This window comes from Thunnus albacares, chromosome 2 (assembly GCF_914725855.1).
Source record: "Thunnus albacares chromosome 2, fThuAlb1.1, whole genome shotgun sequence".
In the NCBI taxonomy this organism is placed as follows: domain Eukaryota; kingdom Metazoa; phylum Chordata; class Actinopteri; order Scombriformes; family Scombridae; genus Thunnus; species Thunnus albacares.
This window is the reverse complement of record NC_058107.1, coordinates 32,014,442-32,041,499: the sequence shown is the minus strand read 5'-3', so window position 1 is coordinate 32,041,499 and position 27,058 is coordinate 32,014,442. Positions and strand designations below refer to the sequence as shown.

Sequence of the window (27,058 nt, the reverse complement as noted above, 5' to 3'; positions counted from 1 at the left end):
CCCCAATGTAATATTGTTTTTTCACCACTTAGTACTGATATTAATTCCTTTCTTTCTTCATCATACCTATTGCAATTTATCAGTACATGCTTGACAGTTTCCGGTTTATTACAGTGTATACATAACCCAGTAGGGTGCTGGCCTATTCTACGGAGTATTTGTTTTAAACCTGTAACATGCTTTTGAAAACTGTAAAGATGTCTTCCTGTGTCAATTAAATCCCAGTATTCCTGCCAGGTTTTGTGCATATAATCCTTTACGATAGTTTTAACCTCTGCTTTACTTCACAATATTTGTACGTCAATTAACTGTAGTTTTAATGATTGTTTAGTCTATGTGTCTACCGTCTCACTTCCTTTCACTCCTACATGAGCAGGAACTCAAAGGAAGGAGACCTCCAATCCCCTATAATGTAACCTGAGTAGCACATGAAAGATTTCAAACACAATATCCTGCCTGCATGACTTTCCAGACTTGATGCTTGAAAGCGCTGATAAGCTATCAGAAGAGATTATGACACTAGGTTGGTTATTTTCTTCCACCTATTGTAATGCTAACAATATTCCAAGTAATTCAACTGTGTACACTGAAAGATTGTCTGATGAGGAATTGATCACAACAGGGAGATGTGGATGTGGAATAATATCTTGATTATGGGTAAATTTTACATACACAAATGTAGATTTTTGTTGCAAATGTAGAAGTTTTGTCGCATTTACAAATGACTTTTCTTTCAATCCGTAAAAAAAGAGGAAAATAGAAGTGCCTTAAGACTCTCTGAACTACTTAGGTTATATATTGATTAATTTAATTTATATTTAGGTATTTATTATTTGCTTTTGTTTTTGTTTTGTTCCATTTAAAATCTCCCATAGGTGTTCAACTGAGTTGAGATCCAGTGACTGTGAAGGCCATAGCATATGATTCACATCAGTGTCATATTCATCAAATCATCCAGTGACCCCTCGTGCCTTATGGATGGGGGCATTGTCATTCTGGAAGAGACCACCCCCATCAGGATAGAAATGTTTCATCATAGGATAAAGGTGATCACTCAGAACAACTTTGTATTGCTTTGCAGTGACTCTTCCCTTTAAGGGGACAAGTGGACTTAAACCATGCCAGCAGAATGCCCCCCACAGCATACCAGAGCCACCAGATCCCCGCACTGTAGGGGTCAAGCATTCAGGCCTCTACATCTATGTCGACCGGTGCTTATGGTTTTTGCACCACTGAATTCTCAAATGTGAATTAATCTCTGTAATGAGGGGTTTATGCCACTCTACTATAACATCCCTCTCTATGTAATTGTTGACAGACTGTTGAATTGACATTCTCAGTCACCTGAGGAAGAGTCGCGCTTCTGTTTTTCCTTACATATCACACTAATACACAAGCATCACGGTCATGAAATGTGTGCTGTCGACCACAATTTCCAAACCTATTTACTGATGTCTTCCCCATAGATCTTAATGCAGATGCCACTTTAGTCACTATTCCTATTCAAACGCCAGCCAGTTGAGCAGTCTTTTTGACTGAAGCTCCTGCCAACCATGCCCAACAATGAACCCTCTTTCAAAGTCACTTAGATCTTTACCTCATGCCATCTTGATGCAAAATCAGAATCAACTGGGCCCGCTCAGCATTTTTATATATGCCACAGAGCACGATTGGATGTTAATTGCTTAATTGTATCATGCAGCGCATCTGTGTGGAAACATCTGCATTTGTTTTGTTTCTCCACTCATTTATTCAGTTTTTTCCTTTAATTTGTCACCTGTTTGTAGTTAGCTTTGTTTGTTATTTAAATGACCTTTGATACACTGCACAACTCAATGCCAGTGTTTTTCAGCCAAGGTAGGATAATGTAATACAGGCATGTGTGTTCACGCACTGCTATTTTGTTCTCTAAGACAAACATGAGAGCACACTTGAGAGAGACTATTTTTTCTCTGTGGAATTTTTCTTATTTGCTCATCTAAAACAGCTGGTAAGTTTCTTTCAGAGGTATTTTAGAGAATGAAGATGAATATGAGCAGCTGCTAACATTCAAATAGCTGCTCAGATGTGTTGCCAGCCATTCCTGTTTTTATCTTTAATTCTTAATGTTGCAATCTGTATTACAACTGGATACAAAAAAATCAATGCCATGTGGAATTCAAGTATAAGTTGTAACTTAAATAGAATTCACTGCAGTTATTTCATTTCAGATGCAAGGATTTTGAGAGCATTAGGCATTAGACAATGTCAACAAAAACTGAAAATGTATAAGCTTTGTAAAAGTAGAATTTATGGCAGAGCTGTTGTATTGGATTGTGTCAGGTTGCACAAGCACAGTATGCATGTTGTGATTCTTTCCTGACTAAATGCATTTGTTTTGACTGTTTACTGCAAAACATGCAATAACCTAATCAAGTACATACACAGAAGTTTTGTAGAATCTATAGCATAAATTTTTACATAGGGTGATTTTTAAAAAAATCATACAAAGTATTACAAAAAACAAAATCTTTACAAAAACAAAAATGAGTTTATTCTTTTCCAGAACCTTTGCAAACTTTGTTACATTAAACAAAGCTTCACAAAATAAGTAAATTTTGAAACGGTGCAACTTGATTAGAGTCATTATGTTGCTTATGCAAGCTTACTCGTTTCTGCCACTTAATAAAGAAAAAAAAGCAGCCTTCGAAATGATATATTGCATTCTCTGATATTTCATTACAGTATTTTAGCCCTGATTTCCAATACTATTATCTCATATGTTTCAATGTTGGTACTCCAATTTGAAGTTGTGAATTACAACCTTAGACAGACTTGTATCTTATCATCGGAGAGTGTCCTTATGCCGTGTTACATGAAAGCACTTAAAACTGTTATCCTGCTGACCATAAAATATCAAGAGTCTTTACAGAAGAGAAAGGAAATTAAGAACAATTGGTCTTTTCATACTCTACCTCGTCGAAATAAGTTAAAACTGATAGGTAAAAATTAAAAGTAAAAAGTTTGTTTCTGTGTCAGTTTTAAAGGTGTTTGAATGAGAGGATGTGGAGGGCCACGGCTACTGTAGATCTCCTTTACCGTATGACACGGGTTGGATACCATCTGATATGTCAACAGACGGCATTTATTTTGACAGATCTGCAGAATACTTGTCACGGATGTTGCTCAACTATTAAATATTTCCCACCTCTGAATATAGAACTACCTGAACCTGTCATCTGAACTGTTTGATTTAGAATTCATTATACATTACAGATTTAGGATTAGTCATCAGAAATTATTAAAAATGTTATTTAAAGAATACACACTGTGAATTCAGTATTTCAGTTATGGCTCTTAAAATGACATTTTTAATATCTGATCATAACATCCAGAAAATATCAAGTGGGTGCCAGTGTGAAGAGATTAAATAACAGACACATTTAGCAAAAATGATTAGTGCTCACCAGCATAACTATTAATGTAACTATTTGATTAAGAGTTATATAAGGATTAACGAAACTCTGGTTACACCAATACTGGTTACTTGTGTGTCCCCTTAACATTTGTTGTTTTTCCACTGTGTTAGTCCATCCCAGTGAAGCAGACCCTGCTTTTGAAGTTACACTGGTGAATGCAACTCAGTGGCATTATTGCAGCACACTGAACATGGCAGGACAGCTTAAGATGATGTGGGACAGTTCTTTGACTGGAGGAGAGAAGGTCAACATAGAGCTGTGAGGTTACAGAGAGTTCAGCAGGAGCACGGAGGCAGGGACAAACCTATCATCCTCCCCGCAGGTTGAGCTGAGCTATCTGTACTCTCTCTCTCTGCAGGAATATGCCCAACACTGATTCATTCATCTTCATCCCTGAGCCTTCAGAGGAATAATCTGACGGGGAGTTGGGAAATATACAGTATGCATCACTGCCAGTTCTAAGTCAGATGGAGCAAAGTATCCACGGTACTTATCAAGTATTGCAGAAACATCTCAGTTTTAATGAAAAGTTACAGCATAACACATCCAAAGGAAATATATGTACTGTATATGCAAATCAGTAAATTACACATATATTCTGGTGGTGCACCAATACAGGTTTTTGAGCCTTGTACCACTCACTGTTTTTTTCTGCCTATATTTGACAGAACTGCACATTCATTGTTAAAATGCTGTTTCTACAGTTGTTATGAATTGGCTCAGAAAAAAAGGTAAAAATAGCAAGTATAATATTTGCAGCGGCAGGCTATTTATCAGGTATCAGCAAGTCATTGTCCACTGAGGTAATCTGGATTCATCATCAGATCTTCACATGCACCTGGCTTTAAACCCTAAAATCCAACCTGCCTCACCCTGCGTTAAGAAGGTTATTACAAAATTAAGCGTCATTTTGGATAATATATTAAGTGTTTAAATTAGTCAAGCAAAAATGCCAAACATTAGCTGGGTCCAAGGTTCTCAAATATGAGGATTTGCTGCTTCTCTCTGTTTTACATATATGCAAACTTAATATTTTTAGCTTTTGTACTGTTGGTCAGGCAAAAGAAGTTACTTCAAGATGTCACCTTGGGCTCTGGGAAATTGTGATGGGCATCTTTCTTTCTTTTTTTTAAACAATTTGCTGACACATCTGAACTTTTTAGGTTTCTTTTTATATTTTAACTTTTAATGGTTATTGTGTGTATGCAGGAATATACAAGGGAGTAGAGGTCATGTCTTAGCCTGGCACCCACAGCAGACCTTCAGAAAGGACTCTGCAGCTTGGGCCAAGAACAAATGTCTGCAATAGGATGTTCTGGAGAAGAAGCTGCCCAATTTCTGGATGAGCTCATTGACTGTCCTTGTGCTCCGGCACAGGCCCAAGCAGGCACAGGCAGATTCCATGTGAGTGTCCTTCAATGAATCTGGTATTATTGTATATTCTGGTGTTTATTATTTTGATTTTTCACCAAATGTAGTAGTCGTAGTAGTAGTTGGAGCAATATGAACATATAAAACAGCTCCATTGCCTTGGATTTTAGCAAAATTATAGCACTGTCTTACAAGTAATTGGTTGATGTTTGACTGTTTGAAGTAGATTTTCTTCAACTTGTTAAACTAAGACCATACTGGCAAATATTGTAAGTGATCTTCTCTGTTAGATAAAATGAAACAATAACTTAACATTTAGATGACTTTGTTAGATAAATATAATATAAAAGATGGTCAAAGCAAATAGATAATTTGTCCCTAGATTGGTCATTTGAGACCAAAGTTCAATATGAATGAGACTAATGCTAAAGCAGCGCTTGGATAACATACAAGGACGTTGAAATCTGCAAGAGCAATAACCATGTGCCTATTCTTATCAAAGATAGTCATAGTTAGATTAATCAGAGACAGAACTGTTATGTTTGTGAGGTCAAATCTGTATGGTGCAAGAAAACTCTGAATTGACACAACTTACACTGAAGACATTTCCATGGATAACAGCCACATTGTGATAAGTCACAATGGTCGGTTAGTTTTAGGAAATTAACAAAAGCACTGCAGTGATTCAGTTTTAAATCCCAAAAATGGGAATTCATCTTCATCATCAATTCACATCTTTCTAACCATATGGAAATGAAGACTGTCAGGATTTACTATTAAAAACTATTAATCAAGCACAGTACCACACACAGTGATAATACCGGACTCACTATTATCAACCATCTTATTTTGATTTGATTTATTGAACAGGACAGTTTGCAGTATTAAGCATAAGTGATGCACTGCACCGGAGTTAGCTTGAAGCTAATTTTCATCCATAGTCCATTATAATCAAAACATACAACAGCATAACAACAAACAGTACAAAGCAAAAAAAAAAAAAAAAAAACCACAAAAAACACCCTATACAAAATACAAGCTACACACAACAACACATCAAATACACTCACAATGTCAATTAAAAATTAATAATGTAAACTAGGCTCAGTGGTCACACAGCTGATTCGTCTTTAGTTGATTTTTTAATTTGGCCTTGAATGTATTGATAGAACTACAGTTCTTCATATAATCAGGTAGGGCATTCCACTGAGTGGTGGTTTTCACACAGAAAGCTGACTGCCCAAATGCAGTGCGACGAAATGTTATGGTACAATCTTGTATAGAGGATATTCTGGAGGATCTAATAGAACTTACTGAGTGAGTGTACACAAAGTCACATAGTGGGGGAGGGGCCAAACCATTTAAAATTTTATAAACTGGGCACAAATGTGAGAATAATATAAAATTGTCAAAGCTCAGTAAATTGTATGTCCCCAGTACCCTACAGTGATGGAAATGCATTGGCTTTTTGTCCCGAGTTTTTAGCGTTTGTTTGTAATTTTTAATCTGATGTCAACTTTCTTGTTCACTAGTAACTCAGCTACCTTTATCCTTATGACTTGTGGTGTATTATTATTCATTATTATGATTTTAATCAGTATTAACATCTGAAATTGAAACAAATAGAACATTTTTCTCCTCTGTGGAAGAAGGTATGAAAATGTATACATTTCTTATGGCTTACAGTAAAACGGATATTAAAAATTGATGAATTGTGGTCCACATTTGTTGGTTAAGTATTAAACATGCATGTTTAGTTATATTTTGGGCTGTCATAACTGAGATAATAATGTATGCCATAATGATTTTGGACAAGATAAGAATATCATGCATTTATTAACATCAAACATATCTATATATAGGTGATTGTATAGTCTTGATTCTGGTTTCAGTGGCTGAATTTGTGGTAGAAGTGAGACTGGAAGAAGTATGTCACATACTGCAAGAAGTAGGGCCAGTGTGTGTGTTGGTTAATCTGTATTTAGGTGCCTCTGTGAGGCACCACACACATACTGTGTAATACCAGATCAGTTTGCAGGAGAAATAAATGCTTTACAGACTGCAGCTGAGAGTTAAGATGTGAGAATATATTAGATCATTCTACTACCAGCTCTCCTGAGACTATAGAGGCAATATGCTTAGATTAGTTTGTGATGAATGTGAGATCTGCAGTGTTCTGATCGAAATAAATATGTTTGTGCTAAAATGTGAATTTGACATACATGCATCAATACTTTGTTTCTCAGTGCCTCAGGTGTTGTTCTCAGGGATCCACATTTCATAACATTTGACGGCCTCAGCTAGACATTCAATGGCAGGGGAGAGTACAACCTTGTGTCTTTGCCAGACAGAGAGCTGAGTGTTCAGGCCAGAACAGAGCAAGTGAAACTTAAGAAGGGTGAGTCCACATCTGATGTGAATGCCCTGTCTGTGTCTCCTCTTTCATCCACAGCACTACTGTAATTCTTGCTTTTAGCAAAAGATTTGTTTAGATGAAACGAGTCTTCAGAAGGACCCATTTTATGTTTTGATTTGGGTTTTTTTTTTATCAGCCACAAAATTGTTTGCCTGCTTCTAGAGTTTGCTCAGACATATTGACCTTGTTCATTCCTGAATTTTGTTTGTCTTCATTTGCTTGAACTCTGCTTTTTAGAAGCACATTTATGACTCCCCATTATTTTTTACACAGTTCTGAGAGCAAATGATGTCAGGGCCTAATGTGAGTGAAACAAGTTAGTGCCGTAAAATGAGTTCCCTTAGTTCCCTCTTGTTTTCGCTTAATATCTCTTGGGGTCATATGTGGTGAAGAAGAACAGATGTTAGCTTCAGTGGTTAGTGGTTAGTGGTCCTCCAAGCCATTACACAACAGCCATGGGCCAAGTGACTGTGATGGCCAGATGTCATTAATATTCTCCTCATTAGATCAATATAGTGAAACATCTGGATTGTTTGATATTGCAGAGACTTGATTTCAGAAAACTTAATCCATTGTTAATTTACAGTAGTGTTTGTTTTTACCACTAAGGTATCTTGGCCAAAGCCACAAGACTGTCAATGTGGCTATAAAGGAGAAGGCCTCTGATGTCATTGAGGTGCGCCTAGAGGAAGGCCACCTTCAGTTGAAGAGCTCATAGTACCGTATTATCCCACTAGAATGCTGTGCTCCCAGAATGCAGGCTTACTGGTGGTTCCCACAGTCTTTAAAAATAGAATGGGAGGCAGAGCCTTCAGCTATCAGGCTCCTCTCCTGTGGAACCATCTTCCAGATTCAGTCCGGGGGGGCAGACACCCTCTCTACAGGCTCTCGAGGGGCCCCGCTGAGGCCCCTGTGCAGGGATCCCCGGGCATGCCCCCTCGAGCCTTCATTATATAATATTGCTAGAATGTTAAACAAATGTATAAATCTGCACAAAAAATGAAAAACATTGAGGAAATACCTTAAAATTACCTAATTTAAATAAAGGCTTGTTTTATACAGTATTCTTTTGTAAATTCATAGAATTATCCAGTTTATCCTTAAGGCCGCCCAATCAAAGCACAGATTTCTGGATGTAAAACACAAAAAAAAATACGTAAAATTATATTCAAATTACCCTCCTTTAACACCCATTAAAGGTATCTTGACAGCTTTAGGCTTTAATTGTATGTGATTATCTCATCTATTTACAGTAAATTCCTGGTAAATACTGGATTTATACTGTACAAAAATAGGATCATGTGAAAATGGCATACAAAAACATAATTTCAATAATCATTACTTTATATAAACATAAACATTATTGAAATATTATTTGAAAGTAATTACAAGCAACTATCCAGTATACCTACAGACTTTTCCAATTAATGTGATTGAATGAGATTTACGGTATATAAATAGTATTTGACAGTAATTACAAGCAACTATCCAATATATCCGTCTGTCACTCTTCTTCAGAGGGATATTTTTTATATATTGTGTGTACATTGCCATCATTCTTCAGAACCTGCCACTTATAGGGTATTTGAGGCTAAAGAGAGCTATTGTATTTACGTCTTGATGCACAACGTATTGGTGTTGGGGCTACATATCAAAACCAAATGGTCATAAAATGCATGTTTGTTGTATCCTGTGTTCCATCCTAACGCTGAGGAAAGCCTAGGGCTGAAACCTGTCTGTTTTTTGCTGCTGTGCATCATTAAGAAAGTGATATACACTTATTTGTGAGTGCTGACGACTTCATTTGTTATTTTTGTTTAGACCATTTCTACAGGTCAAAGGGAACAAAGAGCAAAAAGCAGAGATAATGTAAGGTGAATAAAGAGGGACCTCAATATGAGTAAAGCTTTACAATGGTTTACAATTTTTTTTTTTAGCAGTAGATGAGAGATGTGTGAAGGACTGGGATTTGATGCTAGGACTGAACAGTTCAAGCAAGGTTTGAGCTTTGATAATATGGGTAATATGGGGGTGAAGGGATGTAAGACTTTAAAATAGTTGAAAAAACATCATTGTAAACATAGAAAATGTCTCTATAGCCTCTGTGCTTCAGACAGATCAAGAAAGTGTGAGCAGATTCAAATGAATGTAATACAATCATTGGATGAATTGGGCTGTGGGGAGATGATCTCGACCAATGATATTATTGAGTGCGCAATATTCAATTGTTTGAATATACGCGCACTTTGTTGATCTCTGTCTGAAGTGCAGAGAGTACAGAGAGAAAATTTCTTTGGATAAAGTAACGCAAGTCATTTCCCAAGACTATTGATTTGAAGATGATGATTCACATTCAGCTTTCAGTAAAGGTAAGGTAATCATTTTGATTTTCTCCATAATATGAAGTTTTGTATAAAGAGAGATATAAACTGAACTTGTCATGAGTTGAGCTAACACCAAGGGCAGCAGAAAGGGAAAGTAAGATAGCAGCATTCAACACTAACTACAACTTGACAAAACTAAAGCGTTGATGTTGCATAAGTGTCATAATTTTAAAATATATGTGGAGTCAGCAGGGCTAACAATAGCATTTGCTTTTTGTGTGCATTAAGAAACATTAAGTCTGTGTGGCTTCAGATAACATAACGTTAAGCCAGTCCTAATGAAGCTATTAAGGTTATCCTTGAATCAGAATCTCACATCAGTCATAGTAACGTTAAATAAGTCACATTTGTCAGTTGACGAGTTACATGTTTAAGCTCGTATTCGGTCCTGCAAACATTAAATAAAAGGCTGTGGCAAGTTGTGACCTGAGAAACACTTTAAGTGACAGCTAGTATGTTAGTGTTAATAAGTTTAGCCAGTTAGCTTGATAAGTTACTAGTATTATTTATTAAAGAAACATCAGACCGCCCAGCTGCTCCAATTTACTGCTAGTAAATACCTTACCAGTAACCTGCTGTCTACCAACTAAGTTAGTGTTGGTGTGTGTGTTCCTCGACTTTGCAGCAGCAACAACTAGCAATAATAACAATCAAATAGCAATATAGCAGCACAGTAACAGCAATATAGCATTTAAAAAAGAAACACAATGCAGTAAGATTTACAGTGTGGTACTGAAATGAGTGTAGTGTGTGTAAAGTGCTGTGTAAGAGTGTGTGTGTGTGTGTGTAATGTGCAGACAGGCAATTAATGTTCATTTTTCATAAGCCTGGTTGTCTGGTGGAAAAAACTGTCTCGGAGCCTGCTGGTCCGGGCTTTGAGGCTTCGGGACCGTTTACCAGATGGCAGAAGCTGAAACAATCTGTAGTTGGGGTTAGAGTTAGAAATACAGTTGTAATACACTTGGAAAATAATAGAACACCTCAAAATATGTATGTTTTAATGTAATGTTAGTATATCAATGTGTCACAAATTTATTGATTAAGTATTTTAATCATGATAATTATTTGAACTTTGCATCCCCCAGCCTCTTCCTGAGTTGTTTTGCATCGCTGGCATGGTTTTCATAGGCACAGCCTTCACATATGGCCTGCATGGTTATTGGAAGGTTCCGGGTCTCAGCATCCCCATGGTCATACCCAGCCTCACCACCCTGCAGGAGGGCGTTTTCAGCCAGGGGAAAGCCAAGTGGAGTTTAATGCCTGGGACACACTGGATGCGTGAACCTCAACAGTGCGTGTGCGTCGCTGAACTGCTGCGTCTCTCACGCTTGCAGCGGCCACACAGGACGCGTGTCTGCTGCGGTGCCTCTGCCAATGGCAGCCCTATCTTTCTCGTTTTCCCTGTCTATTTCTGCTGAGAACTGCATGCGTCACGCAGAGAAAATAGGCAAGACCTTGAATCTCTAGATGACGCGACGCAGCAGCCTCTAACCTGTTAACATGGGTGCCAAAATGAAAGGCAAGAGGTTCCGCGACGCACACGCGCTGCTCACACATCCAGTGTGTCCCAGGCGTAAGGAACTGCTTCTGGGTGCTACACTGCAAGACCCAGGCCTACTATTGTTTACCAGATGTGTGCACTAGCTCACTCATTATATAGATCAGTAGCTAAACCGCACTGTCACACTGGAACTATTGCATGACATAGGGCTAGGTAGAGAGAGCGTGATGAAAACTGGAGGAAACTCGGATCATGTCAACACTAACGCACCTCAGAAGCGATTTTACTCTATCAGTGGCAAAATTATTGATAAAGATAGGGCTGTTTGCCGACTTTGTATGAAGCAACTACTTTACAGTAACGTTACCACAACAACAAATGGAGTCACCTGTTAGCTTCTCACCCAAGCGAGGCTAAAGAATCAGAGCACCAGCAGCTACACAACCTCGCCTAACTTCATATTTTTTCCCTATAAATTACATAATGTTAATGTTCTATATAATTTGAACGAATTCCATAGCACTGTGAATTCATTCAAACTTTATAAGGGAAAAAGTGACAGCCCTAGTGCGTATGCTGCACGGGAGATAAACCTGCTTTTCTGCTGCTCTGTTTGTTTAAGCTTCAAGTCTACTTTTTTCCAACCCTGTTCATCAGTGAAGCACGGATATACATACTTTGACTGCTATGTAAATAAATTATATATTCACAATAAAGAAATCTATAAATAATTATGTTAAACTAATTTTGGCCATCTGCACCAAGATTTCAGTTTCTACTGATAGGCTAGATGATCAGTAATTTTGAGAATTTTCACTGTATTGATGATAGGGATTTAATCACAATATTTTACATATAATGTGTATTTTTTTTTTTTTTTATTTTAAATTGTAGCCTATATTCCACATAATTCAATCACTGTATTGCATGTCAAAAACTGAAAATCACTCTCTTGCCTAAAGCTTGTGCAAAATACTGCACTAGAGTTTTAACTGGTTCCAAATGTAGAGACTACTACATCACTGCAAATTAAGCATCCCAACACAGAATACCAGTCAGTTTTACAAATGGCTTTAAGATTTTGTTGATCACATTTAAAGAACAGCTTGATCTGGCCTCAACCTTATTTTCAGACCTTTTTAAACCCTTAATGTCCCTGCACTAAAAGAGGCAAAGTTTGATCATGCTCAATTTCTGTTCAAGCGGCAAACTGCCCTCCTTAAGAACGGCAGCCTCATGGTTCCCCTCTGCCTTGACAGCTTTTATTTAGCTGAATCGCCTATTTGCATTATTGTAGATATTGAGCATGAACAGCTAAGATTTTGAGACATGAAAGGGTGGCTTCTAGTGTATAGTGTGCAACCCAGGCTTTAAAGACAGTATTTAGCAAGACCTAGAAAACAATGCAAGGCAGGATTGAGCTCAAAGCTTGTTGAAAGCATTTTCCCATACCTTTGCTGATTTTCTCTCAAGCTTAATATTACCAGCCTGTTTCTGATTCAGACAAGACAGCTTATGAATTGACAGCTTTTCATGACAGAGCTTCATTATTCTGTCAGCAGTCCCTCACTAGTTCAAAGTCATTGTAACTCAACCACAGCAGAATGGTCTCTTTCTCTTTAATCAACTGTGTGACAAATGCAATCCTTCAAGATCAGGCAAACAAGATGGTATTTTTCCTTGATGATGCTTGATGTTTGAACAATTTCAGTGTTCTAAATTAATGGATGTATTAGTCTACACAATCCACAGCAGAAAAGAGTAATGCTTTCTGTTGCAACCTCAGTTTATTATTTAGGCTGATAAAACAGGTGTATTTTTAACATGTAAATCCTGCCTTGAGCAGCTTTAATTGCATTGACATTTTATTTATTTATTGTGAAGTTATTGTGAAAATTCACTGAAAGAATGAGGTATTAAAGATACAAACAAAATCTCTCTTTTCTAGGGGCATTTGTGTTTGCCCCCAGTCTTCAGAGTATGACAGTAATGTTTTACTCTGGTGTTGGTGTGGAGGTTTGTGTGCAAGAGGGAACCCTGGCAGTGACTGTCCTGCTGCCACCAGAGTTTATTAACCACATCCATGGTCTCTCACCCTCTCACCCTTCAAATGACCTGTCAACCCAACTGAGAGAGGTAATCTCCTCAGCAGACGGCACCACAGTGGAAATTTTCACCTTTGGAGCTAGCTGTGAGTGTGAAATATTTGTGTTAGTGAAACTGCAAACAATCAATCAATCAAATTGACCAGTGCTGAACACAATTAGTTCTCTTTTTAAAAATATAAAAAAACTTTTTAAATTTTGTTTGGAGAGCCATGTTGTATGTTTAGAGGGGTAAGAGCAGACATGAGATAATGCAATAATATTTACCCATCACTTTGACTGTGTAAACTTCTACCATATTTTAGCCACATCTTCCAAAAGCTTTGACAAATGTTTTAAGAGTGCGCAGGAAGAAAACAAGGCACATGTTTAGAGTTAGTGCAGCTTTAATAGATTACAGAGAGATATCATAGGCTGTGACCATACAGTGCAAGTGAAACCACATCTCTGGAACACAGTTGAGGCCACAACCACATACATACATGATAATAACATCTCAGCTGTAATTACAGAACAGATCCCTCAAAACTGAGAGACTTTTCGTGCACTTGACCTTTTGACTGAAATCATTTGCTTTACTGTTACTGCAGCAAACACTCACTTTAAGATTGTGGGAGCTAATAAATTTATTGGTGCTGAAAGGGTGACATATGTGTATGCATCAAAGTCATGACTCCACCAAAAGAAAACCATGATGGGATGGTGTGTGTGTGTCCTACATTGATCTCTGAGAGTTATGTTTTTATCTTCAAATTAAAACCTGCCTTGTCAGTCTTTTATTTTTCATTCCACGTTGTAAGCCAAACAGTCTGAATGGTCAAACATATGATGCTGTGGCTATAATTCCCAAATGTTGTTGGCCATGTCTGATTTGTTCCTATAGCAACTTGTGGTACCTGGTAGTCAGTCAGGAGTTGGCCCACTTTATTCATATTTTTAATGTTTATCTACATGTGCTGTGCTTATATTTGTAATGTAAATGCTGTAATGAAATTCAGGATGTTTCTCTCACATGATTATCACACCTTCCACCACTGGCGTTTGATTTAGTTAGTTTAGGGCAAGGGTCAGTCTGACAACCCGTATTTAGTTTTTCTAAGGAAATTGAAATTTCTTATTCTGATTAAATGTTTCATTTTTATCCACAGGTACCTTTTGGATACCAACAATTTCCCACCAACCCACCACCCTGCTTTTGTTCCTGGCTTTTCTCAAGCTGTGAGACTTGGCAACCCTTTGGTGGCAGACATGTTGCAAACATGCTTTGGAGAAGGAGTAAAGTTCTGTAAATATGACACCCTTTCCACTCGGAGTTTCGCAATGGGAAATGCCACTCTCGGGGCCTTCCAAAATCACCAGGTCATCATGAAAGCTCTGGAGCCAGGTACCATGTGAAACAAGACGATTCTCTGTCCTTACTCATATATACTCATAGGCCAAAGCCTGGTGACATATTTGTGTGTATTATATCACTGTTGATGTAAAAGGGCAACTGTATTTGTGGGCGATTACATGTTTATCGTTGCCTCGTTAAATCTTTGAATAAATGATGACATGCTTAAACAGCAACATACAAAACCAGTAAAAGCTTGTGTGTGTCTGTAGTAATAAAACCATACAGCACAGTGTTGATGCTAAATTAAATAAAAGCACTAGTACTGAAAGTTTTTTTTTAAAAAGCATTAGATTTCACAATTCATGTGTTATTGTTTCTTAGTGGTGTCTTGTGGCTGGCTTCCCACACCCACAAATGGGAAGAAGAAGGGGACACATTATCCAGAGGGAAACACTCTGAACTTCTCCTGATAACTACATACTATACAGTTCAACAGAGCACAATTGTCTGGATGATGGGACTTGGACAGGAGAGCAACCCTACTGCATAACAGGTTGGTCTTAATGAGAAAATAGATGCTGAGTAAAAAACAATAAACTGTATGATATATTAGGTAATAGCTCCAATAAAATGAACACGTATGATAAAATCTCCATTATTAATATATCCTGCCCCATGAAGAAAATTCTCTCTTAAAGGACAATACCTGGAACTCTTGGAAAACCTTCCTTGGTACATTTACCAATACTTTGACATCACAAAAAAGCGTTGCGTTTGCATGTTGTTGGAAAACAAATATAGAGGACAGACGAGTATGTAGCACACATGTACGTTGTGAATCATTTTTCATATTAACAAATGTCCAAATGCATCTGCCCTTAAACACAAACAAGGGGTGATTTCAAAACAGTCCCTTCTGATTTAATTTCACTTGCAAATTCATGGAAATTCTTAAATTTTTACTTGGTCGTAGTCCAATTCTAATCAGCGTGTGAAGTATATATTTTTTTCTTTGGTTCATTCACTTGTGAAACAGCTTGCTGTGATTCTCTACACTCTACATAATTAAACTTACTTACTTACTTATTACCAACTAACTCCTCACATGTTTTATATTCAGTACGATTGGCAGCATACTTCGTGGAAAACTGAGAGGGACTTTGGGAATCCTCTTCTTCTTGTCCAGTCTCTTTGAAAGCTAAGATTCAATAGACTCAGCTATCGGTTACTCATGCAGACCATTAGCTACGAAGCTATAAACTTCTGAACCTGGATTGGCTTGGCTTTGTGTTTGTAAATTAGAACCACCTGGGCCCCTCTAATGGTTTCATTCATCACCACAACAGTGAACTCTGAATGAGTATTGTAGTCGCTGGCTACCATTAGGTGGCAGTATTTCCCATGGAATTCCTAGTGTCTCGTGTTTGTGACAGAACAAGTTAATACATCCTTTTGTCTCATGATGTTTTTGAAAATCTTGAAAATGAACAACATAGTGATAATTCGTCCATATTGCAGTGACAGCAAGTCTGCATGAAATTACATCTTTGATCACTTAGATGGGGAGAAATGAAAGAAACACACCCTTGATTTCAAGAATTTCAAGGTTTTTCTTCATCTACCTATCATCTAAATGAAGTGAGAGCAAGCAGGGAACCAAATCTGTTTGACTTATGATCCACCTCTACTCCAATTCCTCCATGGCTTCAGCCCAGTCCTCCATTCTTTCTTTGTTAGAGTTGCAAACAGAGACTTCCTCATGATAGTAATCGGGGATGAATAGATTTCATATGTCAGATTTGGATACCCATGTAACAACCAGCTGGGTCACAGCTGGACACAATCGAACCTAATTCCTTCATTAGGCTGACATAATGGGTTCATAATCCAGCGCAGAACTGTTTAGAAATGTTTCCTAGTAAGCCAGGTGATTTGTTTTTTCTTTCATCTTTCATTTTGCTTACCTCTCACAGTCACATGTTTTCTGGCTGTCCTGTTAGTGTTTCAGTTAACCAATCACATTACGTTATACAGGTTGCTCTACACCTCTAATCTTGAACAAAAAGCAACTCTTGCTGTTCTTATTTCTGTGGCATTACAGCAGTGACAAATCACACAGAAAGTGTAGAGAGCATGTCTATCTTTATAAGTGTGCGAGTGATGTGCATCTTTCTGGAGATAAATGTTAAGTCTCACCCACACACACACACACATTCACATGCATGTACATGTACACAGATGCAAACAATCAAACCGTGTGAGGTAGACCTTCAGCTGTACACATGCATGTTGTGCACACACGCACGCACACACACTAAGCTTGGCCTTTTTAGCTATGTGACAATGATCACACTTACTCTGACACTCTCATTACACAAATCAGAGCTAACAACTGTCAACATGACCTGAGGTGCTCAATGGCAGGTGTTGCATGAGCTGTTACCTCCACTATTCAAGTTAGACCTCTAGCCATGTAAACAACCCTAAATACAGACCTAGCAGGAGATGCCCAGACAGATCTCTCCTCCTCCCCTTATATGAATCACTGCAGCATGATGTGTAGGCTGGACAGCCAGAGAATTGTAGTCGTAGTTAAGATGGCAATGGCAAGCCGCTGAACAACAAATGCCACCGCATCCAGTTTGTCTTCTTCTCTGAGTCACTTTAATGAGCCACCGTTGGAATGGCGCCTGTCAGCAGAGGTGACAGTATGTGCCTTCCATCAAAAGCGGGTCTCTTTATGAATATCTCCCATCACTAAAAACCCCACCTATTTGAGATGGATTATGACCTGCTAAAATACTTGTCAATGTTGTTTTTAACTGCTTTAGAGTTTAGACAGGGGTGTGGTGTATTTCAATGATCAATGGTAATATCTTGCGCTGGAAAGACGGGAGTGTCGGAGAGGTGAGGGCGGAGTTTGAAATGTTTGTGATCAAGTACAAACAGGGCCATGGAGGACTTGAGAAGTATAAGGTTATAGAGTTTATTTGCTTGGCTGCGTCTTGCCACAGTCCTCTGAAAAACAATAGCCCTGGTTGAGTATCCGATGCATACCAATAACAGGATCACCCCACCTTAATGGCATTATAATATTAATAGAGGTCCTTGCACAGAGGAGAAGAAAGTGATTAAAGGAAAGGTGACAGCTGCCAGAGAGGGATAGAGCGATTTTCACAGGAATAAGTGACGTGGGTTGCAAGACAAAGCCTCACTCAATTTTCTGCCTGTGGTTCTCTTCTCAGATTCCCCCGAGATAGAGCATTCGAGAGCCAAGAAAGAGACAGAAGTGGTTAGTAAATTGTGGTAGGAGACAGACCACTCTTCAAAAGGGCCGGCAGCAGTTATTTTCAAATACAGGTACAGTATATCCTATTTAATCACAATTCCTCACTTTCCTTTGTCAACTCCATCCAAGCAGTTGCGGTCGGGTCTTCTTAATGTGAGATCACTTGTAAACAAATCTTTTTTATGTAACAATTTTATTCTTTCAAATGATCTAGATCTCTTCATGATCACAGAATCTTGACTTATACCAAATGGTCATATTCCCCTACTCGAAGCTATCCCACCTGGTTATTGTTTTTTTAAACAAGCCCAGACTTACAGGCAGGGGTGTTGGGGTAAAGATCGCTACAAATGCTCCAGCATTGATCTGGGGCTGTTTAGCACTTTTGAAGCCCTTCTTTTCCTGATTAAAGGAAATTCTCCTTGTCTGGCCTTGATAATATATAGGCCACTTAGATATGATCACAGTTTTATCAAAGAATTTGCTGCATTTCTGTCCTTAACTCTGCCTAGATTCAATAAGTTTCTGATCCATGGAGATTTTAATATCCAAGTCTGATGGGCCCCTGGCCTGGAATTATTAAACCTTACAGAGTCTTTTAAAAGGTCACACTCATGATATAGTCTTATCCTATGGTATACAGATTCCTGATGTTGAATGTGTATATGCCTGTAACTCTGACCACTAATGCCTTTATGATTAACATGGTCTTGTGTTACCTGTATCCCAGTCCCCAAAACTAGATCTTTTAACTAATCCTCTGCTGCTAAATTCAATACTGCCTTCAACATCCCCAACTAGTTTCTCTGGCTTGCATACTTTTAATAATACATGTTCCTCCATCTTAGATGAAATCGTTCCCTTCAAGACCAAAAATCTGGTTGCCTCTTGATGCCCTGGATAAATGAAAATATTCTGGTGCTGAAGCAAAAATGCCGCAAGGTGGAGCGTTAGTGGAAATCATCCAAACTCACAGCTCACCTGAAACTTCAGACTTTTAACACAGAGGTAAAAAAAAAATAAAAATTCTACATCTGCATATTTTGCTTCTCTAATTGAAAACAATCAGTCCAAACCAAGAATGTTTTTCAACATTGTGAGCTGTGTCATTGATCCTCTCCTGAGCCCGATATTAGATGCCCCCGTGAGAAATGCGACGAATTTCTTTCCCTCTTAACTCAGAAGTTCTCAGTAATTATAAGTTACATGTCTTCCCCAGAAGCCCTGTGCAGTTTCCCTCTGCTCATTTCATCCAATTTCTCCATCTACACTGACTGATATGGTAAAGAAAATGAAACCCTGAACCTGTCCCTTAGATATTCATCCTATAAAAAGTAACCCCCTCTATTCTGCAAATTTTAAACTGCTCTCTGTCGACAGGTTCTGTTACTGAATTATTAAAAGCTGCTCATGTCCAACCACTTTAAAAAAGCCGTCTCTCGAGTCCTCTGATCTTAACAATTTTAGGCCTATTTCCAAGCTCCCATTTTTAGCTATGGTTTTAGAAAAGGCTCTAGCAGGTCAACTGATGGCTTTTAATAATGAAAACAAACAGTATCTTTGAGAAATTCCAATGTGGTTTTAGAAAAACCATAGTACTGAAACTGCTCTTCTTAATGTCATAACTGACTTATTGCTGTCAGCTGATGCTGGCCATAAATACCCAAGCGGAGCCTTCAATACCATTGACCATGATGATATCCTTTTGGACCGTCTTTAAACCTGGATGGGTATCGGTGGCACTGCTCTGCAATGGTTCAGGTCCTACCTTAAAGACAGATGTTTCTGCATTGGTATCGCTGACTCCAGGTTACCTGCAACAGGTGTTCACTGTGGGGTGCCCCAAGGCTCGGTGCCAGGTCCAATCCTTTTTTCCATTTACATGCTCCCTCTAGGCTACCTTATACAGAAACATAATATCAGACAGAACGTTGTCAACCTGCTAAACTGATACAAGTGGATGCCACAAAATTTCAAAGACAGAGATATTGATCATAGGTCAAGATAGTGGAAATACACAAATATCAAACAGTCTTTCATTGTCCCATTCAATAACTCAGCATTGTGAAAATCTTGGTGTCATTTTTGATCAAAACCTCCGTTTAGACAAACATGTTAAATCAATGGTTCAAGTCTGCTTTCATCATCTTGGAAACATTTCAAGGATTAGACCATTTCTTTCTACCAAAAATATGGAAACTATCATCCACGCCTTCATAACCAGTTGATTGGACTACTGTAATTCCTTGCTCACTGGCATCAGTAAAAAATCTCCTTCCTACCTCCAGCTCCAATCCTGGCGTCCCTACACTGGTTACTTGTTGCTTTTACAATTGATTTCAAGATATTATTGATTACTTACAAAGCCCAGAGAGGCCTAGCCCCAAGTTATTTATCAGATCTCTTATTGCCCTATGTCCCTTCCCACACCCTGAGATCCTTGCTTTTTGGTGAATTCATTTATATTTTATGACATTTTAGTGCATTTTTCTCTCTTTGTGTTTTATAATGATTTTATTTTTTATGGTTTTTAAGTCTGTTTTAATCTCTTACTGTTTTTAATGTGTTCTGTTTTAATTGTAAAGCACTTTGTAACTGTGTTTTGAAAGGTGCTATATAAATAGTTAATTATTATTATATAGTACAGGTTGTGTAGAAGAAGGAGTTGTTGAAATGCCAACCAAGGACAGCTTGAGACTTTTAAACCAGTCATGTTGTTCACTAGTGTCTTTATGTGGCCATTTCTGTAAATGAGTGGGCGGGAAGGCCTCTGGGAAGGACCACTAAACATTAGTTATAAGTTGCCTTTTACTCTCACACTGATGACTTGGGAGTGTGTGCTTTCTTGATTAAAGAGAGGTTGGTGCAGTTTAATTGTCTTTTTAATGGGAGATTAATGCATAGAAATACAGTATATATGTCAAGTCCATCTCAAGCTTAAGTCAGATTTACCCAAAAAACACGCCTACACCACTGCTGCCTCCCATTTTCCCAATCTTTATAATAGTGTGCTATACTGAGATGAAGATGGCACAAGAATGGGAAGCTTTCTGTAAGCTTTTCCTTATGACACCTCTGATAAGGGATGTTTCTGTGCTGTGATGAGGTATAAATCTGGACAAGTGTGTTGCTTGGAAGATTTGCAGCCAATACTGGCCTTGACACTGCATTTTTGATTGTGTGGAGTTGATCTTTTTTTTTCTCTGATCTTGGTTTGTGGTTTACAGCACAGTCAGACAGAAAACAAAACAAACAAACCCTATCTAAGAGGAAAAACAAGGTTTGATTGGAAAGGTTTAAGTGGAAAAGCTTAGCCCTGATGTCCAGTGGATGCAGCTGCGTTGTGCTCTGTCTGTGCCATGACCACCTGCTGCTCCTTCGTGGTTCTTCTTTTCCACTCTGATAACTTAACAAGTGAGGTCTATTTTTATTTTTATGGGGATGTTCTTTTAGGGGTGTCACTTTTAATGTAAAGTTTAAACAAAAAATGAACAAAACGACACAAAATCTGACTGCTGTGGAACAAACTGATCTGAGATGTTTCTAAAGTTCCTAACAATTCGATCTTAAGATTATAGGACAGGTGACCAAGCCGTGTCCACCATTCTGGGTTAATATTAGGAAACAGCATCAATAACATCAGACACTAGCTGCCATTTATCTTGACCATGGTCTCATTTCTTTCAGTATCTATATATATTTCTCACCACAATAATCTATCTATGATATACAGCGTTGATATCTGCTAAACAAAGAAGCATAATTGACTAGACTCGTGCAAATGAGTGATTGGAAATGGATATTAAATAATAAAAAATACAAACGGAAGTGTGAAATTTAAAGATGTGCTTAAAAATGTGGGAGGACACAAATAATTTGATTAAAATACTTCATCTGATAAAAGCTAAAATACAGTCTGATAAAAACATAGACATTTGCATACCCGCCATACTCACACACCTGGCCCCAGGGTCTTGGACTGCAAGAAGGGTTAGGTGTTGAAGCTGAGTCTAATTGCTTTCGACACCCTTATCTTAGCTGCTGCTGCTGTGCATACAGAGTATATTCATAAACTCCTCCAATAGTATGTGGATATGAATCTCTGACTGTGGATGGAGGTGAGTTTGACAATAAAGGAGCAAGGAGCCGGTTTAAAGAAAAGAACTGTTTTAGTTGGCTACTACCTGGCTTTGTGTCTTTGAGTGTGTTTATGCAACTGTGTGCCTGTTTAGTTTGCACATGGAACATTTGATGTCTGAAGTTTGCCGTCTGACACATGGTTCAAATTCCAAGAATATTTCCACCCATCACATTAAGTCAGACAAGATGAGATACACATATCAGATGACAACAGTAGCGTGGTACAGAGACACACATTGTTACCAGAGAGAGAAAAATCAACAGAATTATTTTAAGATGATATCAGCTCTGTCAAAAAAAAAAAAAAAACTCATCTCTATCTTCAGAAATGCTTCATGTGATAAGAGTGTAGCTCAGGGGTGTACGGGCGTGGTAGGCTTATGAAAACAGTCTAGGATTTCTGATTTGTATCGTCTGTTTGCAATTTCTTTGGAAGATAAACACTGGAAATGTGATTTCAATAAGTCTGAACGATGATGAGCTCAGAGATTTTAATTTTCCAAGTTTTTGAGTTTGGATTTGTATCACATTGTAGGAATACCATGTAAAATACAATCGCTTTCATCTTTCTGAGACCAAGTATAGATGGTAAACATGTGTGATATAAACTACCGTCTTTGAATTGTATCGAAAACATCTTTTTCTTTTCTCCATCAGCTTCAGCCTGTTCAGTTCAACCCCATTGTATCTGTCATGTGTTAATCCCCTCTCAGTGGAAATGTAATGGTCCAAACTGAGTGCTATTGCTCCCTGGAGCTTTACTATTTGATCAGTGCAGGGGGGTTCAGTTGAGTAATGAGATAGTTTTGGGGTTTTGCCAGCTGAAAAAAAACAGAAAAAAGGTGAATGTTAACACAGACTGACTGCCAGTCCTCCACATGCTCCCAGTACAATTATACTCAAGGCAGCTTGTCACACTGATGCTTCAGCGTCCAGCAGTTTGATACTAGTGCTGCTGCATCCAAGGCCTGGCCATGTGTAGCGAAACTGATTGGTTTAGAAACTTCAGGGAATATTTGTACATGTGGGTGTGTATTTTGGTGTGGTATTGCATGCATGTGTGTGTTTGTGTTTGATGTTCCAAAGCTGATGACATTTTATTAAAGGACCAGCACCTTCAGCATCTTCCTGACAGATATGTACCACACCTAACACAGTTTTGTGCATTCATGCATTAGAGGATGACTCTCTGATAATTATCTCCCTGGTAGAAGTCTATATACTTGCCTGCCTTACAACAACAACTCTTGGCTCAATGTACTGTATGAATAGACAAATAGATTGGTTGGTTCAGTTGACTGAATTTGCCAACATCCCATAGAACGTTTCTGATGTTCTAATTCGATCACAGTATAACTTAAGCAGATGCAAACAATGTTAAGGCAACTGCTGGGAAAATCAAGCAATTGGAGGCTGTATCAGTCCATCCAGCAATGTGTTCAATATGCTCAATGTGTTTGTTTGAAGCCAATGTACTTTTTTTTTTATTCATATTGATGTAAGAAATTGGTTCAGTCTGCTTATCAGGCAACTTAGGCACAAATGGTATGACAAAATCTGTGATGACTGACAAATTTATAGTGTTGCATGTCATATTGCACAACCATACTTCAATGCCAAAATTAATTTGAAACAGTAATATCTTTGTAATTGTTTGTGTGTTATTAGACTTTTGTCCACTTGCTAGATTTTTTTCATGTGGAAGGCCCATTGATAAATTGCCTTATGTAAATGTTGGCAAAATATGTAACAAATAGGCAAGAAAAGAGAAGGTACTGGACCAGATTATCTGTGTTTACTGGTCAGTTAAATCATGACAGGAAATTGTCTTGCCCTCAGTATACAAAAAAAGGTACTTTTAGCAAATGAACTAGCCTATAGGCTAATTTTGCAAGGCAACAGATTCTTATGCTTACATGAGTACTAGTTTTATTAAAGCTAAGCTGTACTGAAATATGAAGGGCTAAATCAAATATGTTTACAACAAAAAAGTAATGCTTACATCACCACACACTACAAGTGACATTATTTATCACATCTAGCAAAGCTGTATATTTGCATTAACAAAATGCCAACAGTGGTTCACAGCTACAGTTTCGGTTAACAGTCATAGACTTTCACTATGGCTACTTTGTTCACCAGAACTGTTCGTTTGGTCTAGCAGGTTTATTGTGCCGTAATCCTTTATTTACCTGGATAAAACTGGCTGAACATGCATTGTATATTTAAGCCACACCTCGCTAAATGTTCAAACAGTTAAACCCATCCTTACCTGGAAGCCATAGCCACATTCCTCTGGTTACTGAGCAGCTCTACTGGATGCCTTGCTCAAGGGATTGTTGAGAGATCTTTTCTCATCTGGTTTTCATTCATGCTTTTACTTCATACATCAATGCTCCCCTGGGTGCGATTTGACTTTGTATTGATTGAGATGTTTAAAGATGTGGTGGTTGGATGGATTATTCGGAAGGATCAATGGCTTATAGCAGTGACTAATTGTGTTGGTGTGATTTTCACAGATGATAATATGGGGTTTATACTTGGCACTGTTGGTTCCCTTTCATCAATGATCACAATGGGAGTAATGATCAACCCACACAACAGGAAACAAGATTCACTTCACAGAAAAATCAATTCCTCTATTCCACTGATGCAATAAAACACATAATAGGAAACAAGAAAAATAAGAAAGCACATATTAAATCAATGCTAGGACACACAGTACCTCCTTCAGCAGGTTATTTAAGTTGTATTTTACGCTTGAATGCTGCAGCAGATTGATTTCTTTCTTTTAATTTCAAACAATGTTATTTCCTAAGTAATTTTTATCACTAAATATGTCACCGCCAAAGTTATAAACATTGTTTAACTTTCCCCGCTGGCCTTTAAAACTATTGAATTCCAAGTTTCTGCAAGCTGAGAATCTTGATGTAGGTATCCAACAAGCCCAGATATTACCCACCAGTCTTGTTGTCAGAATCACTAAGCATTGTAATATTATTAGTATTAGTTAAAACTTTAATCATTAAGACTTTAGTCCAGGCTTATTTGGTGACACCTAATTACTGGTGATAACAGCTAATGTCATTTACTACTACAGGTCCTGGTATTGTGGGGGCAGCACCTACTTACTACATTAGCAGTAATACTCACTTACTGCAGTATATAACTTAATATGGCTCTAATATGGATGTAGAGAGTGAACAGTAAACACAGGGGCTTATATCAATGAGATAAAATTACAAACAGTAACACTGGATCACATACATGCATCATTTCCTGTGAATTCCTCATGCGTGTGAAGTGAAATATAAATCTTGCGAGGAAATGGTGGGCTCCGCCACCAACATGGAAAACTCCTACAGAGTCACAGAGTTGTAGACAGAATGTAAATACATTGAATGACTATTGCTGAAAAGATGTTGACCAAAATATAAATATATGTCTGTTTTATGACATAAATATTTATGTCATAAAACAGGGTTTTATTTCAGAAAAAATGTGAGGATTATAACTTTGAAGTTAGACTAAAACCAATTGTAGAATCAAACTAGAAACTTCTGGTTCCCTTTCTCCCATTCAAACCAACAATGGAAACGGTCACCACGGGTGACAGACAAACACTGAATTATGACACAAATAATGGCTTTTTTTGTTCAGCAAGCCTCCAGCCATAGCCGCCCATATATCTTTGATTCTGTCTTTGAATAGATAGATTATATGTTTGAAATAGGAGGCACTTGTTATCTTGTGAAAACCAGTACATAGCTAGAGGTCTTCCCCTCCCATCACCTCCCAGTAGTCAAAATCTTTTTTTTTTTGCAGCGCCAACAAAGACTCAAAAACACAAAAGCAATGAAACCCACCTGCCTGTTTGATATCCAACGTGCTCCAGCCTCCTAACTGTTACTCATAAATTTCTTTTTCCTTTCTGATCTGATCAAACGAAATAAACCCATACACCCTGTGGGATCATACTCATGACTGCAGTCCAGAGAAACAAGAGGCTAATGGTAGCACTAGCTCCTGGGCGTATACAAGCAAATTAAAGGCCTGTTTTATGGGCTCATAGACTTCATTTGGGCTTTCCCCCACCATAACTCCGAAAGGGAAGAAAAAAGATGGAGTCAAGAGCCACCCCCTGCTCCCAGCAGCACTTGGGGCAGGTGGGTGATGAAACTGCTATGTTTTCAACTCATGAGGCAAGGATGAAGCACACCTGCCCTCTCTTAAAGCCTTGATCATGGGAGGCCAGGTGTAAAAAGAGACGAAGAGTGTCAAAAGGTCTGCAGATGTGTGGGAGGTGATCTCACACACATGACATGCTGGTACACATGCTAGTATATAGGACTCGGGACACACACGGCCAGACAACATATCGTGCATACAGTAGCACGAATGTGTAAAGAGAAATCTTACACATTCCTTAAATGTAAGTGGTCACACCAACATGCATGAACGCACACACATGCGTACAACCCCCCCTCCTCCCCCTCCTACCAACAAGTGCAGACACATTGATTCCTCCCCAATATCAGAAGCATAGCAGGGTGGAAGTAGCAGGGGGCTTACTGAATTTCAGATCATGTCTAGGTTGCGTGTCTGGAGGAAAGAAGCAGTGATACTACACTTTTATGTGTGTGTTGTATCATTTGTGTGTGTGTGTAACAGGTAGATAGTGAAGGCCTCCTGTGCCTCAGTTCCCTGTTTCTCATACTCAGACTTGCAGGGGTACTTTCCACATCTAGGGTTACTCTGCAGGTTTCAACAGGCCTACTGGCAGCTCACCACAGAAGTAAGAAAGTCATTACACCATGAAATGTGTGTCTTTATTTCTGTGTGTGTGTGTGTGTGTGTGTGTGTGTGTTCTGTCATGTCTACTCCACTTCTGCTGTATGACACATCAAAAAGGTAGAGGGGGGCTTTGTCTGAACCTGGCAAGCAGTTCAAAATGGATTGAAGGAGGAAGGGAGGAAGCACATTCAGCATAGTGGGGTAAACTGTCTCAACATCAAATGCCAGGAAATTGGGGACACTTATCTCACTTACGTATCTGAG

At 38.3% G+C, this 27,058-nt stretch overlaps 1 protein-coding gene across 1 annotated transcript; it reads left to right on the top strand.

Annotated features, from left to right (window-relative positions):
- The first annotated feature begins 1,835 nt into the window (after nt 1–1,835).
- On the top strand, nt 1,836–24,659 carry susd2 (sushi domain containing 2). Its single transcript, XM_044336067.1, is given in 16 exon segments — nt 1,836–1,857; nt 3,040–3,154; nt 3,567–3,813; nt 3,815–3,901; nt 3,904–3,935; nt 4,668–4,789; nt 4,792–4,866; nt 7,084–7,227; nt 7,855–7,881; nt 7,884–7,921; nt 10,715–10,907; nt 13,079–13,325; nt 14,384–14,619; nt 14,953–15,037; nt 15,039–15,124; nt 24,520–24,659. Coding segments are annotated over 16 exon segments (1,896 nt in total).
- The last annotated feature ends 2,399 nt before the right edge of the window (nt 24,660–27,058 follow it).